Genomic DNA, 20,175 nt, shown 5'->3' on the forward strand with positions numbered 1-20,175 from the left:
CCGAGGTTTTCTCTCAGTTTCTCCTTCATGTTTTGTCTGCAGGAGTTTATCGAGGAGATTCTTTCTCCTCCGTTTGGAGGGATGATCGCCTTCGTGAAGGAGGCCGAGGCTCTGATGGAGAAAGGCCAGCTGGACCGACTGAAGAACGAAGAAGGTGAGAAAAAAGGATTTTCTGTTGGAAGTAAAGCTTTAGGAAGGAGGAGGTTTCTCTGAAATAGTTTATTTCACCAACATTTACTGAGGTTCAGATCAACTGTAAAGTCTTCAGAGCTCAATATTCTAAAGTTTGTGTGCTTTAAAGTGCAGAGGTCTGTTCTGTAAAGGATTCCTGATGTGGTCCTTCATTAGACCTGCTGCTGTCTGATAACCTGTTCCCCGGTAGGCCTGTTCCCCGGTAGGCCTGTTCCCCTGTAGGCCTGTTCCCCTGTAGGCCTGTTCCCCTGTAGGCCTGTTCCCCTGTAGGCCTGTTCCCCGGCAGGCCTGTTCCCCTGTAGGCCTGTTCCCCTGTAGGCCTGTTCCCCTGTAGGCCTGTTCCCCTGTAGGCCTGTTCCCCTGTAGGCCTGTTCCCCTGTAGGCCTGTTCCCCGGCAGGCCTGTTCCCCGGTAGGCCTGTTCCCCTGTAGGCCTGTTCCCCTGTAGGCCTGTTCACCTGTAGGCCTGTTCACCTGTAGGCCTGTTCCGCTGTAGGCCTGTTCACCGGTAGGCCTGTTCACCGGTAGGCCTGTTCCCCTGTAGGCCTGTTCACCGGTAGGCCTGTTCCCCGGTAGGCCTGTTCCCCGGCAGGCCTGTTCCCCGGCAGGCCTGTTCCCCGGTAGGCCTGTTCACCTGTAGGCCTGTTCCCCTGTAGACTTGTTAACTCTCTGGACAGACTCGGTTTGACCACCTTTCATGCCAGTAGAACTTTATTGTCTCTAAAACCTGCTGCTGTCATCAGAACCAGGTAGATTTTGTTTCTGCAGTTATCAGCTTCATGTAGCCGACAGTTTTGTGTTTCTGCAGGTGAATGTTGTTCCTGGATACCTGAACACAGCCTGATTACCTGATATATGGACACCTCAGAACTCTGGATGTTTAATAAAACCATTAAAGCCCTTGGAGAACTTGTGATTACCTTCCAGATAGATCCATCCTGTTATCTTAAGCACTGATCAGCAGGAAGCTTCTTTCACTTCTGGGTTTAGTTCTGGGTTTAGTTCTGTTTTACTGAGTAATCAGCGGCTTTCATTCCTTCGCTTTAGTTTCTGCTTTGTGGCTCTGAAGCAGCAGATTCACCCTTCAGCTTCACACATCTTCTATCTTCTGTTTCCTCACACATCTTCTATCTTCTGTTTCCTCACACATCTTCTATCTTCTGTTTCCGCCCACGTCCACCACATGTGAAACTAAATGAGAAGTACTGACTCCAGTTAGAGGGAAACATGAAACCCTGACAGTGTCTGAATTCACTGTAGACCAATAAAACCTTACCTTCATGTTCAGCTGATTTAATTTCTGTGTCTCTGAAGCTCGAATCTCTCAGCTGGTTCGGGGATTTTCCAGCTCCTGGAAACAGTCGGTGGAGGCGATGAGTCAGGACGTCATGAGGTCCTTCACCAACTTCAAGAATGGAACCAGCATCATACAGGTGAGGGTTAGAAGACAAGTCCAAAGGGATGTAAAATGACCACAAACACTCACAAAACAACCATAAAGTGACGCTGAATGCTCCCAATGAGATGTTAGAGAGGACTAAGAAATGCAAAATGACTCCAGACGAAATAAAAATGTTCCAAAGAAGCCCAGAATTGTGCTGGTTCTAAAACAATCCAGTTATTAAACCATCCTGACATGTTGGTGTTTGGCTGCTGGACAGTTGTTTTTCTCAACTGATGGATGGTAACAGCTGATTTAGTGATTTTACTGTAAAATAATAAGAACTTTAGATTTAAATGTGAAGACGTTAGTCATCAAATTTTAAGAAAGTTTGTCAGAAAACCTGAAGCATTTACAAAGTATGTATTTATTTAAACAAGGAATGATTTTATCAAACTGATTTCATCTCAATAAATAAATCAACTCTCAGGTCTGAGAAACTGAAAAAATGAATGAAGTTTTAAAATTTAAAAAAGTCTAATTTTGTGTTTTTGAGCAGAAATTTTCTATAAATCTGATAACCTGAGCATCAGTTATAAAACAAGCTCTGATGTCAGATATGTTTAAATAATTCCATTTTCTCTAAAATAAAGTATGGAATTAAATTATGGAACAGTCCCTTAATAAGATGGAATATTTAACAGATTTACAAACCGAGTGTCTGCAGGCAGAGTTTATGTACAGCAGATGAAATAATAATTAATTAAACCTGCTTCCTTCTGCCCAGCAGCTATCTCTGATCTCCTTCTAGTCATGGTTGTTGTTGTTTCCATGAGGTTCAGGACTTCAGACTGCAGTAAATGAGTAGAAATGAGCCAAATAAAGCCATAAACTTCCTGTTCCTCCTGCAGGGCGCCCTCACCCAGCTCATCCAGTACTACCACGGCTTCCACAAAGTCCTCAACCAGCCCACCTTCCGCAGCCTGGCCGTCCGCTCAGAGCTCATCAACCTGCACCACCTCATGGTGGAGGTCAAGAAGCACAAACCCAACTTCTAGCAGGGAGACGGTGACTCCTGGGTCCTCCCCGTCTCCTCCTGGGTCCTCCCCGTCTCCTCCTGGGTCCTCCCCGTCTCCTCCTGGGTCCTCCCGGTCTCCTCCTGGGTCCTCCCCGTCTCCTCCTGGGTCCTCCCCGTCTCCTCCTGGGTCCTCCCCTCCTGGGTCCTCCTCGTCTCCTCCTGGGTCCTCCCCGTCTCCTCCTGGGTCCTCCCGGTCTCCTCCTGGGTCCTCCCCGTCTCCTCCTGGGTCCTCCCGGTCTCCTCCTGGGTCCTCCCCGTCTCCTCCTGGGTCCTCCCGGTCTCCTCCTGGGTCCTCCCCGTCTCCTCCTGGGTCCTCCCCGTCTCCTCCTGGGTCCTCCCCGTCTCCTCCTGGGTCCTCCCCGTCTCCTGCTTTAGTCTATCTCTGGAGAAGGTTAGCTCAGATGTTAAGAAGAAGGTGTGATCATTGAAGATCAGAGGTGAACCTGAGGAGCCCACACATCTCCATCTGTCTAAATGTTGGTTATAAAGAGGTTCCAGTGATGTTCAGGGTGTTTTTGATTCTTTAGTTTCTTTACAGCGACCAACAGAACTGAACCGAATGATGAAGAAAAACCTCCAAGTCCTGCTGAGTCATCCTGTTCCTGTTAGTTAAATCCTCAGAAATAAGAATTAAATAGATTCAACCTGTTACTTAAATACTCGAATAATAAACAGAAGAAGGATTTAAATGATTACTGTCCATAAACTTATTAGTCAGTTCTGAACTCGTTTCTCTTTTCTGTTTGTATTAAAGCTCGACTAGCTGTTGTTCAGCAGCGTTTAGTTTTTGTGGATCTTCATAGAAACGGTTCAGACATCTCTCATGTATGTAGTCTAACTTTAGAGCTCATTCTGCTCATATACTGGTTTTTATCGTTTTATTTTGGGCTTTAATGTTCATAAAACTGGTTCCATTTGTGTCTGAGCTGTAAGTGATGCATGTCTTTAAATGTTGTGGTGGGAAGATGTGATTATTAAAGAAGAATCAGCAGCTCTATGAACTAAAAGCTGTTTATCACCCTTAATCCAGAGTTTAACGTCCAGAGTTCTTCAGTTCCTTCCGCTGGATTCAGATGCTGGTTTGAAGTCAACTCTGGATCTAAATCAGGAAGAACTCTGAGTTTGAGGCCTTATTCTGGGTTTCTGAGGTTAGTTTAAGATCTGAGCAGCTCAGAGAGTTTATTTTTCTGGACTGAGATCAGTTTGTATTCCCAGAATGCTGAATCCTGCTGTTCTGTCTTTAATTCTCCATGTTGGACCAGAATCTCCACGTAGTTTTGTTCTGTTCTGACTTAGAGCTCATATACTGCTGATTTCCTGTAGTTTTATTCAGGGTTCTACGAGAACAGGTTTACATGCTTTAATGTTCAGACACATCCTCTCAGTAGTCTCTGTGTCTGAAACTCTCCATTTTAGCTTCTGTCTGTTTCCGGCCGTCCTCTGATTGGTCAGAACCAGCCAAAGTCAGGAAATGTTAATTCTAAAACGTCTTATCAGGCGATCTAACAGAAGCATGAAGAAGAATGAACATGTTTCTGACGTAGACATGAACTCCCTCCAGTGTTTCTAAATTCAGAGAGCTTTTACTGAAACAAAGGAATAAAGCAGAACTCTGGTTCTTTAATGAGGCCAACAGACGTCTGATCTGATCAGAAGATTCTTCTTTATGGTTTTATAGAACATGGAGGAGTTCTCAAGGATGTTAAAGTAAAAATACCAGAGGCTCTCTGCAAACTTTAACATCTCATGAATGTGTGGAGTAATAGCAGTACTACTAGTAGTAATAGTAGTATTAGTTTCAGCAGCAGGTTATGATTAAGTTCTGTTAGAAGCAAACTTTAGTGTTGTCGTCTGACCAGGTTTGTTGACAAGAAGAAATCTGATCCTGTTCAGCTGTCTGATGAAGGTTCCAGAGGGTTAACTGGGTTTATTTGGTTAATTGGGTTATTTGTTCTGTTGATCTCTGTCCAGAATCCACGGCTGCATCTCTTTCTGTGAATCTGAAGTCTTTCTTCTGTGAACTGACGGTCTGATGAAGGTTCCAGAGCGTTAGCTTCTACAGGTTGTTGTGCGTTGATCTCTGTACAGACTTTCTATGTGTGAATCTAAAGTCTTTCCTCTGAACCGACGGTCTGAATAACAGAAAATGACTCCCTCTGCTGCTGGTTCTTCACCTCTTTATTCCATTCAGAAATGTTCAGTAATGCACACAGTAATCCACTTCATATTAATACTTTTATTTATACATGCAGTTAAATGAGTTTAGTAATGATTTTATTAATGGAACATTTTCACACTAAACAGATCACAGCAATGAAACAGAACTACATTACAGTTAATTCTAATAAAGACAAAATCTTAGTTTTTTTTTTCTTAGTTTTCTTTACAATTACATTCAGGATTAGTTACTGATTATTATTTTATTCTGAGGAATTTTAACACTTCAATAACATAAATATAAATGGGTGTTAATCGTTCATTATAAACGTGGATAATTCAGGTTATAGTACTTTGTACTTTCAGCTGTGGTTGATGGTTTCACTTCATTCTTTGTCCTGTTAGCTGCTTCATGCTGATTCTAGAACTCTCTAATAGATTTGCTGTTATTTTGTGATTTAGCTTCTGGAACTTCTTTCCTTCCGGTTCAAAGACAAACATTTTCTAAATTATCTGTTAAACGGTTTTAAATTGTCACAGCAGACAGTGAATGTTGGAGCGAAACTGAAAACTCACTGATAACTTTACACACACGATTTACAATTTAATAAAACACCACTTTAATACGTAAACATGAGCTCACATTAAACATAGAACTGCTTTTATCTGCAGCTGCCACCAAACCAACAACCAGCTGACTGAGAAACCCACACTGAAATAATAAATCAATAAACCTCTAAACTATTGACCATAAACTGGTTCAAACCACCTGTCGGACTCTTAAACGCTTTAATTCTTCAAACTCTGTGTCTACATCAGTTTAACAGTGATTATTGGCTCTTTTCTTCTCAAATATTAGATTTCACGAACATAAAAAAGACTTAAATCTTTCAGACTGGGTTTATCTCCTGTTTCTGTGTTTTCCCCTAAAAGGTTCAGAAACGAGCATTAATTCAATCATTTACTAACGTTTCATGAAGAATTAAAGAAAAAGAAAGGTGGATTTTTCACAGTCTGATGAACTAATGTGATGATCGGCTCATTATTGACCCATAAAGCAGAACATTTTTAAACAAAGACATTCATTAATAAGTTGTCCATCAGGAACATGGAGGAGCTGGTCATCTGTGATCTCTGGAGGTGTTTGTGGATTCATCAAAGCTTCGCTGTTTCTCCATCTCAGATCATCATCAAACATCTGATTCATACAATCTGGATATTTACAAAAACATCTGTCAGATTTTACCCTCACAGATCGAGTGTTTCCAAAAAAAAAAAAAGAGTTTTCATTACAGTGGACGTCAGCCGTTTTCAGGATGTTTGTTTGAAATTAAATCTAAAAAATAAAACATCTCAGGAAGTGATAAAAATAAAACATTAAATTTCTCCTGTAATTTCTCATCTCGACATCGACTCAGAATAAATATAAACTGATCAAACAGTATAAATTTAAACTGATAATACAGAAACAAACTGTAGCTTCATGTTCAATAATCCAGAACTAAATACACAGAGAACTTCTTAATATGAAGTATTTGTTCAGGAAAACCAGAATAAAGTTACTCCAGTTGAACTTTTAGAACTGAGCAGGAATGAAGAGTTATTACTGGTGGATGCAACAGATTTTTGAGTTTCAAAATGGTTCTCTAGGAAAAAGATTTTATTTCTTGTGAGCAAATTAATTATTCATTTATTTTCAGATTCCATTTAGAGGGAATAAACCTTTGGTGTGAAGTAGATTTCTGTAGTTTAATTTCTCTGAATTATCTCCACATCCAGTCATCAGGATCTTTATAATAAAACTAAATCCGGCCGTCTGATTATATATATTTAATGTTAATATGATGAACTGATGTCAGAAAGACTTTAAAGGTGAATGTATTCTTTATTGAGAATAAATTTACCTCTAAGGTTTTGCTCACATAAGTTCATCAGATTACCAATAAATATATATTCCACCACTCCAACAGAGGATGGTGTTTGGTTTTATTATGTTTATAATGATCGAATCACAGATAATTCAAAAGTTATTAATTATATTTGGAGAACCACCATGAAATCCAGAACTCTGTTAGACTGAGATTATCAATTTTTTTTAGATTAATAATAATAATAAGAAGAAGAACAATATCTGGGTTATTATTTTTACTATTATTATTATTATTATATCTGGGTTTTTGAACAACTTTTCATATCTGCCCAATCAGTCCTAAAGCTAAATGAAAAATAACTTTATTCTCATTTTTGTGATTAATATTTCATGTTAAAAAGAATTCTATGTTTTGTTCTATTGTGATATGAAATATGTATTTATCAGAAGGTACCACTCGCTGAGTTCTGCATTTTATTTTGTTAATTTGTGCTTAAAGATGAGACTTCTCCTGACATAATCCAAACTGTCTCATCTAGTTGTCCAATACTTCATTTTCTGAATGATGGGATGAAGAAACAGCTTTTATCTTCAGTTCTTCCTGAGATATTGATATAGACTAGATATGAGCTAAAATCCCACAAATGTCTTATAAATATCTTCTATATATCCAGATTTTAACAATCTCAGACCAATCAGAGATGGTTGAGCAGAACTTGTTTGAAAAATGATTTGAGATGTTTTCCAGCGTTTATGCTAAGCTAAGCTAACCTGAGTTTCATATTTAACGGAGAGATTAGTGAGTGGTTTTAAAGTTTAGGCTTTAGATCCATCAGTATTCTGCTGCTGTCTGTAGTGTGGAGCTTCATGTTCCTGCAGCTGATTTCCAGAGAGACTGACTTAGAAAACATGAAGGATGTGGAAACTCCAGACGAGTAGAGGCACGAGGAGAAGATGTGAGCATCTGCTGTGGACGGCAGCACCTGGAAGACATCAGAGGCCAGACGGGTTATTCCTGGCCAGGTTTCATCACATTTCTCATCTGAATCTCATTTAGCTTCAGAAGTCTGTTAGCAGCAGACTGAAGCAGATTTTGCTGCTTTAGATGTTTCAGTTTCACTCAAAACACAAGAATGAAACTGAGATAGTAGATCATTTCACTCTATTTACATCCAAGTATCATATAAATACAAATGTTTTTAACAGTTATACCAAGAAGTATGCTAGCATTAGTTTGAAATGTCCCTGTAGTCTTAACATGACTTTAGAAGTAAACAGAATAAATATACATTCATCTAAAATCCTTCATCCTTTGGAGATGTTTGATTCTCACCTGTTGGTCGGTGTTCCAGCATCGGATCGACTCTGGCAGCCGTGGAGTTTTCTGCAGACAGAAGAGTCAGAAGAGACGCAAATTCTAATCAGATAAAAACAGTTTCCAGACAAACCATATTTAAAACTCCTCATCTTAATAGAGAAAACAGCTGATATCACAGGACGACACGTCGTCATTTAAAGCCTTCAAACCGTCAACAGTCAAACTTTAACATGAGAACTGGAAAAACGGTTCCAGGTGGCAGAATCCAGAAATAAAAACCCGTCAAACATTCTTTGTTCTTCGGTGAAACCAGTTTTCATAAAAAAACAAAAAAACGAAAGATTTGGTTTGAATGACAATTTTAGATTTTTTTCATTTCTGATTCCAACGCCTGAAACTTTTTGATCTAAGAAAGTTGTAAAAATCTCCATGAGGCTAGACAGCAGAGAGTTCCTTGTCTTCAGAGTTTTAGGGTTTGATTTAAAATAAGTTCCAGATCAGAGCTCCTTTCTTCTGATTTGAATCTAATTTAAATCTCTGAACTAATGTGTGGAGTTCCTGCTGGACTCAGCAGCATCTCAGTATTAAGGTGATGTTCCTAAATCCTCCATCTGATCCACGCTTCCATCAAAGACATGCTTCTGTTTGTTAACCATGATGTGATTTAATGAACCTCCACAGATCTCACCTTCCACTGAGAGCTGCACGGTGCTGACGGCCAGGCCCTGTCCGTCCAGAACTTTGTACGTTCCTTCATCAGACTTCTTCAGATTTCTGATGGTCAGCTGCTCCTGGAGAGGATGTTTCTTCAGATGCCGAGTGTTTTTATCCCCCCTCATCCACACGTCCGACCACACCGAGCTGTTCCTGTGGAGCACAGAGAAGAACTGATCAGAGACAAAACATTTATCCTGAAGGAGATACCGAACATGAAAACGAGATGCTGCCTGATCCTGGAACTGACAAACTATGGAGAGACAGAAGACAGCACATGATGCTGATGTTACTGTTCAGATTTGTGTGTTTCAGCCATCGTTCCTGTAGAAGAAGAAACAGTTCTACAGTTTGATGGTAGAGACGTCCTCCTGTGGCGTTGGAGTCCTGACCCTTAGTTGTTCCCAGACAGTCCTGATATTATATGAGGACTATCTGATAGTTCTCAGTGATTCCTGACCCTTAGATGGTCCCAGTCTGAAGCTGCTCTGATGTGACAACAGTGTGGTGTTCAGGAGATGAGAAGCTTCATCTTTAATACTAAGCAATTTCCTCAGGGTCCTCCACCAAAGACTCCAGCTTCACTGCGAGGACAACAGCAGCTTTCTTGATAAGCTTGTTGAGTCTGTTAGCATCGATTGCCTTCACCCTGCAGCTCCAAAACACTGCAGCAGATGCAGAGGATGAAGCTGACCACCAGCGAGTGGTACAACATCTGTAGCATGGTCCTGCAGACGTTGAAAGATCTTTGTCTCCTGATCGTGTTCTCCAGAGACCTTACCATAGAAGGAAGATGCTTGTTAGTTCCTCCTTCTCAACCCTCCGAGGATTTCGTGTCTCATGATGGCAGAATTCTGTCGGAGGCTCATCAGCTGGACCAAGGAGTCAACAGTAGGACGCTGGGTTTCCATCGCTAGGACGGGAATCCGACAGAAACATCAGACATGAGAAAAGGACTCCAAAAGTACCAAGAACAGTGAGTGAAAGTGAGAAGCTCGTCTGGCCAGCTGCCATCCAGGACAGCCTGAAGTCAGCATCAAGAAGACTTCAAAGTTCAGATCCACAGCAGCTGCAGCTAAAAATGGAAAGGCCGGTGACTTCCATCGTGGGTTTATGTCCTAAAACCATCCACCTACTCTGAAAAGTTCTGCCATTTACAAGTATTTTTTTCCCTTGAAACTCCACATGCTGTCTCTGTTCCATCTAGTTAGCATCTAGTTTGTAAGAACACTTTATTCTGTGAGTCATAACATTTCCAGCAGTTTAATGTACTGCAGCTCCACACAGGCAGTCATTTACAGAGGAAGCGTCTTTGTTCAGATGTCTTCTGGGAGAAGAAGCATGAGCGTGGGAGCAGAGATGAGGCAAACAAAGAAACAACGGGTTGTAATGGAGAGAAAAAAACATCAGAAACCCACCAATCCACCAGCACACTGTCCATCTGTGAGCAGAATCTGAGGATGTGGTGTTGGTTTGTGTTTGACTAAATGGATCAGCAGCTCACCTGCCCTGAAACACCAATCTGACGGAGCGAGGAGTGTGGAGGTCCACCACCAGGTCACCACCAGGACAACGAGACTGATGGGATTTATGGTCTGAAAGGGAAAACAAAACTAAATGAATCAATATTATTCAATAAAAAATATCCAGAAGAAAGAGATGGGATCAGATTTGAAAGGACAAAAAGATGAGAAACAATTAGAAAATCCAAGATCTGAAAGGATTAAAAAAAATAGTTTGACATAACAAGAGGATAAACACGACGATTACTGATGGTGAGAAACGGGAAGTAAAGAGCAGACATGAAAAGCAAACAAAAGAAATGTTAAATACCACGGAGAGGAAATGAAATTAGAAAATACAAGTCATGAGAAACAGATTTAATTTAGTCATGAGTGGTTATAGGTGTGAAATTGTGAACTAAAAGATGATGTACAAATCAGCAAGATTCAAAAGGAAAAAGATCAGAGGACCAAATAGCCAAGAGTAGAATACATATTAAATAAGGTAAAAACATGAGAAGCGCTAAATAAATTGTTGAATTAATTGTGTTCAGTCAGAAATCGTGCTCATAATTAACATGCCATTAGTGTTCAGTCTTACAACTGACATTGTGTGTGTGAAAACCCTTCAAGTGTCCAAGAACCAGAGTAAATAATATTCTATCAGATTTTTCTTATCCGTCAGTCACAGAAAACCAGAACCGTGGAAAGTTTTGGGTTTTTTGTGTGTCAAGCAGCAAAAACAGTCTGAAGTGTTTGAGTTGATTTGTTTTACTTCTAACAGTACTGGTGTTTAAAGATCTATCATGCAACCCAAAATGACAACAATACAACCTCCTCCAAACCCACCGAACACGGACAGCTTGACGCTCTGGATGAAGACCCGGGTTCCTCTGGACCTCTGTCCGTCCACTACCATGAAGCTCTCGTATCTCCCGGTGTCTCCGATCTGGACGTCGCTGATGATCAGGGAACAATCCCCGGATCCCAGCTGCTCCTCCGGCACCTTCACCCGACCCCTGAACTCGGCCGCCTGATACCGGTCGTTACCCCGCTGTTCGAACACCGTGTCCGACAGCGTGGCCCACTGGACGTGGCAGAAGGTCGGAGCTTCACCCAGACGGTCCTTCCAGCTGCAGGGAAGAACCGCCTGGCTGCCCACCATGGAGGTGATGGACAGGGACCGGGTGGAGGGCAGAGAGGAGGAGTCTGGGAGGAGAAGGTAATACAGGAAAATATGCTGTTAAATATACTGAACAGGAAAGATGTTTATAGTAGTTCAGTGTGCTGAAGGAACCCAAGTTAGTTTGTAAGAAAGAGCAGAGAAATACTAGAGAAAGACCAGAGGAAGACCAGAGAAAGACTAGAGAAAGACCAGCGAAAGACCAAAGGAAGACTATAGAAAGACTAGAGAAAGACCAGAGAAAGACCAGAGAAAGACCAAAGAAAGACCAGAGAAAGACTAGAGAAAGACCAGAGGAAGACTAGAGAAAGACTAGAGAAAGACCAGAGAAAGACCAGAGAAATACTAGAGAAAGACCAGAGGAAGACTAGAGAAAGACCAGAGAAAGACCAGAGGAAGACTAGAGAAAGAGCAGAGAAAGACTAGAGAAAGACCAGAGGAAGACCAGAGAAAGACCAGAGAAAGACCAAAGGAAGACTATAGAAAGACCAGAGAAAGACCAGAGAAATACCAGAGAAAGACCAGAGGAAGACTAGAGAAAGACCAGAGAAAGACTGGAAGACAGAGAAGACAGAGAAGACCAGAAGAAAGACCAAAGGAAGACTAGAGAAAGACCAGAGAAAGACCCAAGAGAAAGACCAGAGAAAGACAGAGAAAGACAGAGAAAGACCAGAGGAAGACTAGAGAAAGACCAGAGAAAGACCAGAGAAAGACCAGAGAAAGACCAGAGAAAGACCAGAGAAAGACCAAGAGGAAGACTAGAGAAAAGACCAGAGAAAGACCAGAGAAAGACCAGAGAAGACCAGAGAAGACCAGAGAAAAGACCTAGAGGAAGACTAGAGAAAGACCAGAGAGAAGACCAGAGAAAGACTAGAGAAGACCAGATGGAAAAAGACCAGAGAAAGACCAAGAGAAAGACCAGAAGGAAGACTAGAGAAAGACTAGAGAAAGACAGAGAAAGACCAGAGAAAGACTAGAGAAAGACCAGAGAAAGACTAGAGAAAGACCAGAGAAAGACCAGAGAAAGACCAGAGAAAGACCAGAGGAAAGACCAGAGAAAGACTAGAGAAAGACCAGAGAAAGACTAGAGAAAGACTAGAGAAAGACCAGAGAAAGACCAGAGAAAGACTAAGAGAAAGACCAGAGAAAGACTAGAGAAGACCAGAGAAAGACAGAGAAAGACCAGAGAAAGACCAGAGAAGACAGAGAAAGACTAGAGAAAGACCAGAGAAAGACTAGAGAAAGACCAGAGAAAGACCAGAGAAAGACTAGAGAAAGACCAGAGAAGACTAGAGAAAGACCAGAGAAGACCAGAAGAAAGACTATAGAAAGACCAGAGAAAGACCAGAGAAATACCAGAGAAAGACCAGAGGAAGACTAGAGAAAGACCAGAGAAAGACTAGAGAAAGACCAGAGGAAGACTAGAGAAAGACCAGAGAAAGACTAGAGAAAGACCAGAGAAAGACCAGAGAAAGACCAGAGAAAGACCAAAGGAAGACTAGAGAAAGACCAGAGAAAGACCAAAGAAAGACCAGAGAAAGACTAGAGAAAGACCAGAGGAAGACTAGAGAAAGACTAGAGAAAGACCAGAGAAAGACCAGAGAAATACTAGAGAAAGACCAGAGGAAGACTAGAGAAAGACCAGAGAAAGACCAGAGGAAGACTAGAGAAAGAGCAGAGAAAGACTAGAGAAAGACCAGAGGAAGACCAGAGAAAGACCAGAGAAAGACCAAAGGAAGACTATAGAAAGACCAGAGAAAGACCAGAGGAAGACTAGAGAAAGACCAGAGAAAGACTAGAGAAAGACCAGAGGAAGACTAGAGAAAGACCAGAGAAAGACTAGAGAAAGACCAGAGAAAGACTAGAGAAAGACCAGAGAAAGACCAGAGGAAGACTAGAGAAAGACCAGAGGAAGACTAGAGAACACCAAGTTCTGCTTTTAGAATCTGAGATAAATGTCCTGAAAATTTGAAAGGTGAAAAAACTGAAAGCAGAAAGATGTTTATATACAGTATTATTATACAGTATTATAATATACAGTATTATAATACTGTAAATTATATTATACAGCATACAGCAGAGTTTAATGTTTTTCTGGACACTCACCGACTAAATCTACAATCAGGAGACACTGTAGATGTATGAAAAACCTGAAGGACAGCAAAGAAAACACTACATTAGACAATAATCTGATTACCAGAATACAAAAATCTCATTTCTGTGTCTTTATTAAACATAAAAGACACAAAACTAGAATATTATAGAGTTGTAACCTCCAGAGTACAAATCACACACGTCAGAAAAGCTTGTTTTTTTATTTGATTAATACCAATAATCTAATTCTATCCACATACCACAAATTTATTTTTGCATAAAGTCAATAAATACGACATTAATGTGTCCCAGTTTGAGTCTAAAAACAGGATTAGGTGAGATTCTGTTCATGTGTATTCTCAGTGTGTAGTTTTAATGTTTTAGTCATTATCTGTAACATGAGACCAGGCTGGACCTGTTTTTATTATTATTATTATCATTATCATTATCATTATGTGTAATGTATGAGTGTTTCAGGAGAAATGAAACTCAGTGGACCAGCAGAGAGAAGCAGCGTTCTCATTAAGTCTTTATTAGACCAGATGACACATGACTCTGGTTTAGCTCATAGACATGAAGAAAAAAAGGACTGTGTCCAGTTATGGGTGGAATATACCTTTAAAACTATAACTTGTTTATTAGAAAGTACCATTTAGGTGGAGTAAAGCTTTAAATCCATCAGTCTGGTACTCTCTGGCAGTGATCCAATGAGATGTTGTAATTCCAGACGTGAAACTGTTGATACTCTGGTCAGAAATGAAACTAACCCTACCACGCTGATAGAAATGAAACGCTGCCAGACTGATTTAAGGTGTTTTCTAAGAATGACTTCCTCTGAAATGAAACTGATCCTGCAGCTCTGAAAGTAAATATTGATTTAAATATGAACTAAATACTGATTTAAATATGAACAAAATACTCATTTAAATATTCAGTCTTGCACTCATTTACCGCCACGTCTCATCATAAAACGTCTTGTATGACTTTTACAGGGCAATGCATATGGAAATCATAACGACAATAAAATAAATAGTCATAAATCATTTGTGTTTTTCAGAATAAAGTGCAGCGTTTCTCACCAGAGTTTTATTTTTCCTGTTTTCATGTTGTCCTCTTCGTGGAGAAACAGTCCAGTCTTCTTCTCTGCCCTCCACCGTGGTTGGTTTCTCATCAGACTGTTTTCCTTCGCAGCTCACCGCAGTTTAATCTCTCACCGCTATAAGTTTCGATTTCCTGTCGGCACCAAAATAAAAGCACCAAAGCTGGAAAGGTCTCACGGTTTAAAAAATAAAATAAAATACTGGAAGTACACACTGTCTAATCCAGCTGTCAGGATGTAGCTCTTATTTCCTGATTTAGTGTTATAGTTTTAATTTTATCCTTTATTTTTATATATTTCAGTGAAGTTATCATTATTTAAATATCACATTTAAAACAGACAGTGCTGCTTTACAGCAGAGATTAATGTTACAGATGTAAATTATGTATCATAGAAAACTTCTGTAATTTTAATAAAACCTCTCAATGTCACATCTTATAGAAAGCTGACCTACTTCAAATATTAAGGTAAATATTAAAATTAAGGCCCTAACATCATATAGAAATCTTACTTATACATTAAAAGGTTAACACTCTACCTAACTCCTGTTTTTTAGTTCTGGACCATTGGGTTTGTCCAACCTTTAATCAGGTGTAGATTTAAAGTCTTATGACCGGATTTAGTCACCAATGCACAGACTTGTGTAGTTTTAATCACAGATGACAAGAGAACGATGACAAGCGTTAGACAGCTCTGGATTTTTGAAAACGTTACGACAACATTTAGCTAACAGCATGAACAGACCTGTGAACATGGCGTTGTAGAATTACTGTCCATTACTTTCCTGCTATTAAATTAAAACTATTTCAACAATCAATTTCTGGCTTTCTCTGAGTTCAGCTTCTTAAATGTGAATATTTTTCTGGTTTCTTTCCTCCTCTGTGAAAATAAACTGAATATATTTGGGTCACGGATGAAACACGAACATTTTATAGACCAAATAAATCGATGAAGCATTAGTTTTATTCTTGCTGGTTACCTATTATTTTTTATTATTATTTCCAGTGGATTCTTTGTTGTTCCGTGTAGAGATGCTAAATCCTCCCCAATGATCAAAGAACAAAGGATATTTAATACAATATTACATTCATATTTCTTTTCAGTCCAGTCGTACCGTAGGATCACAGATTAACAACAGGAAGTAGTAGTTTTACTTTGAAGGCAGAAACCTGCTGTGTCAGTGAATGTTGACGGATCTGCAGAGAAACGAAACTTAAAGCTCTGAGGTTTCTGAGTTCAGAGGAAGAGTTCAGAAAAAACTTCACTGTTCTGTTTTCCTGCTGAAACGTGTTGTTGGTCTCTGAGTTATAAAAAGAAAAAAAACACTTCCTCAGTCTGAAATAAAATCTTCAGTCAAAGCACCACTCGGTCCTCCTGCAGCCGGTAGACACACTGGACAACACCTGGACAACACCTTTAGTCTAATATGGCCGCTCTCACCTGGCTCCTCACCTTCATTTGTAAGTTCATGCTTTACGTTTAGATGCAGACAGGAACCAACTCCCTGACCCAAAGCTTAGAGTCTGTCTGACCTTCAGTTAGATCCAGAGTTTCTGATCTGATCTGGGGTCTATTTGTTCTGGTTCTGATTACATCTCCTGTGGTTCTGGTTCTGGTTCTGGTTCTGATTACGTCTCCTTGGTTCTGGTGACGTTCCACAAATGAAAGCAGACGAGCTGCAGGTGTGAAAATGAGATCTTCAGTCTGATTGGTTCAGCGGGGTGGACGCAAACAGAAAAGGCTTTTTATTGGTTTGTTTTTGGTTCTGGACTGTTAGTAATCATGTTTAGTTTCTACTTGTGAGACTTTCTAAGAATTCAATCAAAAATGTAAAGTTCAACATTTTCCAGCCCTGCTTGTGAGACGTTAACTTTAAAGACTTTATTTACCAGATAGAACAGGTTTACACGATGACTTCATCAAAGTTCTGAACTAAATGTTTGGTTTTTGTGCTAAAAGTTTGACATTTTACTCCAACAGCTGCAGCTCAGTTTATTAGTTCAGTTTAGAGGCTTTAATGCTAAATTCTCATTTCAAACAGAACCACTCTAAAGTTATCTTAGAGTTCCTAAGTTCTCAGTGTCTTCAGAGATACTGACTCTGGTCTAAAGGTAGATCTAAAAACCAGCAGATGAACAGGAGGACGTCTGGTCACGCTCATCTGTCGTTGGTGTAAAAACAATCACTGTTTAACTTCATGTTGATGAAATACTAGCTGGTTCCAGAACTTTAACTTTGGACCAGCTGTGACCATCAGTGCTAAATGTCAGCAGAGAAAATAAACACACAAAGACGTCCATGTTCCTGTAACCCGTCTTCTGGAATCCATCTACTGAATCCTCTGTATCTGATAGCTGATCTTCAGCCTCACCTGCTGGCTGTCTTCAGGTGCTGCAGGAAGTCACCTGTCGTCAGCCTCACCTGTTCTCCGCTCAGCCCCTGAAGTCCAGGCTGGACAGAACGTTTCTCTGAGCTGTAACCTGACGTCCACGGAGGAGATCACCTGGTTCCTGCTGCGTTCTGAGCAGCTGCTTCCTCTGCTAACAGTAGCTGAGAGTAAACTACCGGGGAACGTGGTGAGTTTCCACTCTAGAAACCCTCATCTGAGCTGGGAGAGAGACGAGCAGACAGGGCTGGTTGGTCTGAACCTCCAGGAGGTTGAAGAGGAGGACGCTGGGCTGTATTTCTGTACCTCACGGCTCGACGGAGATGTTCTGGTAAATGGAGGAATTCTCCTGACTGTGAATGGTAAGAGTTAATTTCTGTTTTTACAGGAACAATTATTCGATTATTAAATTGATGTAAACTAATAAATCAGTTGCAGCTATTTTGATAATTGATGGATTGGATGAAGTGAATTTTCGTAGAAATGATCTGCTTGCAGCTCCTTAAATATTCTTATTCTCTGTTTTTTTTTTCATTCTTAATGACAGTAAATGGAATATAGGTGGGCTGTGGACAAAAGAAAACATCTTCAGCTTGAGAAAACACTGACAAAGCAACCAACTGAATCATCCTGAAACTAATTGAGAATCAATTAATCAACAGTAATCCTTAGCTGCAGCTCCGCCTGTTAGCAGCTGCATTCAGACAGTTGGTTTTCATCCAGAGTCAGTTTTCAGAGCAGAAAATAGAAGCAAAGATGTTTCATTATGTGTCCTAAACTCTGAAAGGCTAGTTTTGTAATGTTTATGTGCTCACTTCAGCTAAAAGATCAGCAGAAATCAGCATCAGAAGCATGTTTCTATAGAACTGTCAAGTGAATTTGCAGCAGATTTATGAAGTGCATCTAAAAGTAGTGAAAAAGCAATATATGTTTCCATTCATCGCTTTGGATCATTTAAATTAAGCTGCAAATTAGACTCAGTAGAAAATACCAGAAACAAAACGGTAGCCTCCAATCCACTAAAAACCTCAAAGAAGATGATGGAAAAAAACTAAAATGTTGGTCATCTCTGAGGGGAAAAAAGGAGAGAAATGTTCAGGGATGGTTTCCAGTCAGGAAAGCTGTGAGTCCTTGATGTCAGCTCTTTGTGATCTACATGAAATTAGTTTGAAAAGCTGCTTCCATTTCCCATAAAGTTTAGTGACTTTATAGGAAAAGTCAAAACACCTAAAGAGATCTTAAACTCTTTAACTTTGTCTCATTCAACACAAAGCATGAATTACTGAAGCCCTTTGAAAGACAGAAAGCTCAGAGGCATCTTTACCCTGCAGGAATTTGTCAGTGAAAAGGTCCTTTATTAGACCTCCACATTCAAAGCATTTATAATAAATAACAAAAAGTGATAACGGACACTGAATGCACCACATGTAAACCAGATGAACCAGACTGAGTCTCTGCAGAGCAGAAAGTCTATAGAATAGATTTTATATCCACTCTATGGCGTCGTTTCCTCGTTGGTCCATGATCATACTCATGACATTATTAGCCACTGTCATACATGTCATACATGTCATAATGTGTGTCTGTGTGGCAGCTTTTGTTTTTTATACGTTGTTCTTTTAGTTATTTTTTTTTAAATTTTCAAATATAAATTCATATAAATCCAGTGGTGCAGAAACTCAGCAGCAAAAAGAGACATTACCTTTTCGTGAGCAGTTTTTCAGACGTGACAATCTGTGATGATTGTGGAAAATGTAGATGAAATAAGAACTAAACTGTTCAGTCATCCCTTATTTGCTAAATAACAAAAAGAAAAAGTAGCTTTCTGCCTTGTTGTAGCCTGATGTCAGGAATTAGTCTTGATGTTGTTGATCTCTTTTAATTTACCAATTGCAGCATGCCCAGAAGGGAAAGGCTCAAGAAAGACAAAGAAAAGGAATTCTTAAGATGTTAAAATAAATGCTGATACAGAAAATGTGTTCCTGATTTTTTTTTTAATTTTTTTCAAATCTCACTGTTATTTTAAGGCAGCCAGTGGTTCTACACGCTGCACAAGGTGCCCTTTTTTACCCACTGAGCACCTGCTCCCCAAAATGTGTGTGCACGCCACTGCACAGTGGTGTGTGCATCACTTTGTGAGGTTAAAGTGAACTAGTTTTGTGTTTAGCTTTGTAAAAAAAAAAATGGTCATGATGACATTTGGTGGAAATAAAATAAAATCATTAAAATAATGATTTTATTTATGTTAGCTTCAACTAATTGTTGAAGCTAACAGCTAGCTTGTCGATGATAGCCTATAAACAGTGCAAGGCTTCAGTTCTTTGTTCTTAATTGCTAAAGATGAATCATGTTTTGTTGCATAAACCAAATAATTTTACATGTAATTACAACTCTTTTATCATTTATGTTAATTACAAATTAACATAAATGATAATCTTATTTATTCTGTTTTATTAGTATTAAAACAATAGAGATACTTTTTTTCTTGTGCTATCAGAACCTCTCTGGCTGCTGGATGCTAACAAAGTGCAGCGCATGCTACGTGATGTTAATAATAATATGTTTTAAAGTAACCAAACAGAAGGTAATACAAGTTTATTCTAAGATGCTAACAGAAAACAGAACATCATCTTTTATGTATTTTTTAATTTAACTTTAATTTTGGTTGGGACTGAAAATGTTACCAAAGGGAAAATAATTTAATATCTTTACTCGCTACCTGTTCCAAGTCAATAAATGAGGTTTTGAATATAATTTTTACTGATAGCATCAAGGGAAGACAGAGTTGTTTTTTTTTTATTTTTTTTTATCTGGGTGTGTTTATCCATCCATCCATACACTGCTTGATCCTCATTAAGGTTGCAGAGGGGGGTGCTGGAGTCTATCCCAGCTGACACCCTGGACAGGTCACCAGTCTGTCACAGGGCTACATATACAGACACACAATCACACTCACATTCACACCTACGGACAATTTAGAGTAACCAGTTAACCTCAGCATGTTTTTGGACTGTGGGAGGAAGCCGGAGTACCCAGAGAAAACCCACGCATGCACAGGGAGAACATGCAGACTCCATGCAGAAAGATCCCAGGCCGGGATTTGAACCGGGGATCTTCTTGCTGCAAGGCCAAAGTGCTAACCACTACTCCACTGTGCAGCCCTGCCTGAAAACAGCCTGATGCTGAATGTTTAACTTTAGTTT

General features: G+C 39.9%; 3 protein-coding genes across 4 annotated transcripts in view; 1 reads left to right on the forward strand and 2 right to left on the reverse strand.

Moving 5' to 3' along the window:
* The window catches only part of LOC110969443 (vacuolar protein sorting-associated protein 52 homolog), a 28,214-nt gene extending 24,873 nt beyond the window's left edge, over positions 1-3,341 (forward strand). For both annotated transcript variants that reach the window (XM_051955838.1, XM_051955839.1), the window contains exons 18-20: positions 43-154; positions 1,505-1,623; positions 2,483-3,341. In XM_051955838.1, coding sequence (XP_051811798.1) covers positions 43-154; positions 1,505-1,623; positions 2,483-2,629 — 378 coding nt within the window. In that variant the 3' untranslated portion in view covers positions 2,630-3,341. The remainder of the gene's footprint in view (positions 1-42; positions 155-1,504; positions 1,624-2,482) is intronic.
* LOC127530216 (40S ribosomal protein S18) overlaps positions 1-20,175 on the reverse strand; it is a 134,645-nt gene that overhangs the window by 29,684 nt on the left and 84,786 nt on the right. The gene's annotated exons all lie outside the window — the stretch shown is intronic.
* Positions 4,810-14,692, reverse strand: LOC110969444 (uncharacterized). Its single transcript, XM_022219527.2, has 7 exons — positions 14,567-14,692; positions 13,500-13,543; positions 11,060-11,419; positions 10,213-10,303; positions 8,683-8,861; positions 8,010-8,060; positions 4,810-7,659 (listed from the first exon to the last, which is right to left on the reverse strand). The coding sequence occupies exons 1-7, from the start codon at positions 14,656-14,658 to the stop codon at positions 7,577-7,579; spliced, it is 900 nt and encodes a 299-aa protein (XP_022075219.1). The 5' UTR covers positions 14,659-14,692; the 3' UTR covers positions 4,810-7,576.

Source organism: Acanthochromis polyacanthus, chromosome 11 (genome assembly GCF_021347895.1).
Source record: "Acanthochromis polyacanthus isolate Apoly-LR-REF ecotype Palm Island chromosome 11, KAUST_Apoly_ChrSc, whole genome shotgun sequence".
NCBI classification, from domain to species: Eukaryota; Metazoa; Chordata; class Actinopteri; family Pomacentridae; genus Acanthochromis; species Acanthochromis polyacanthus.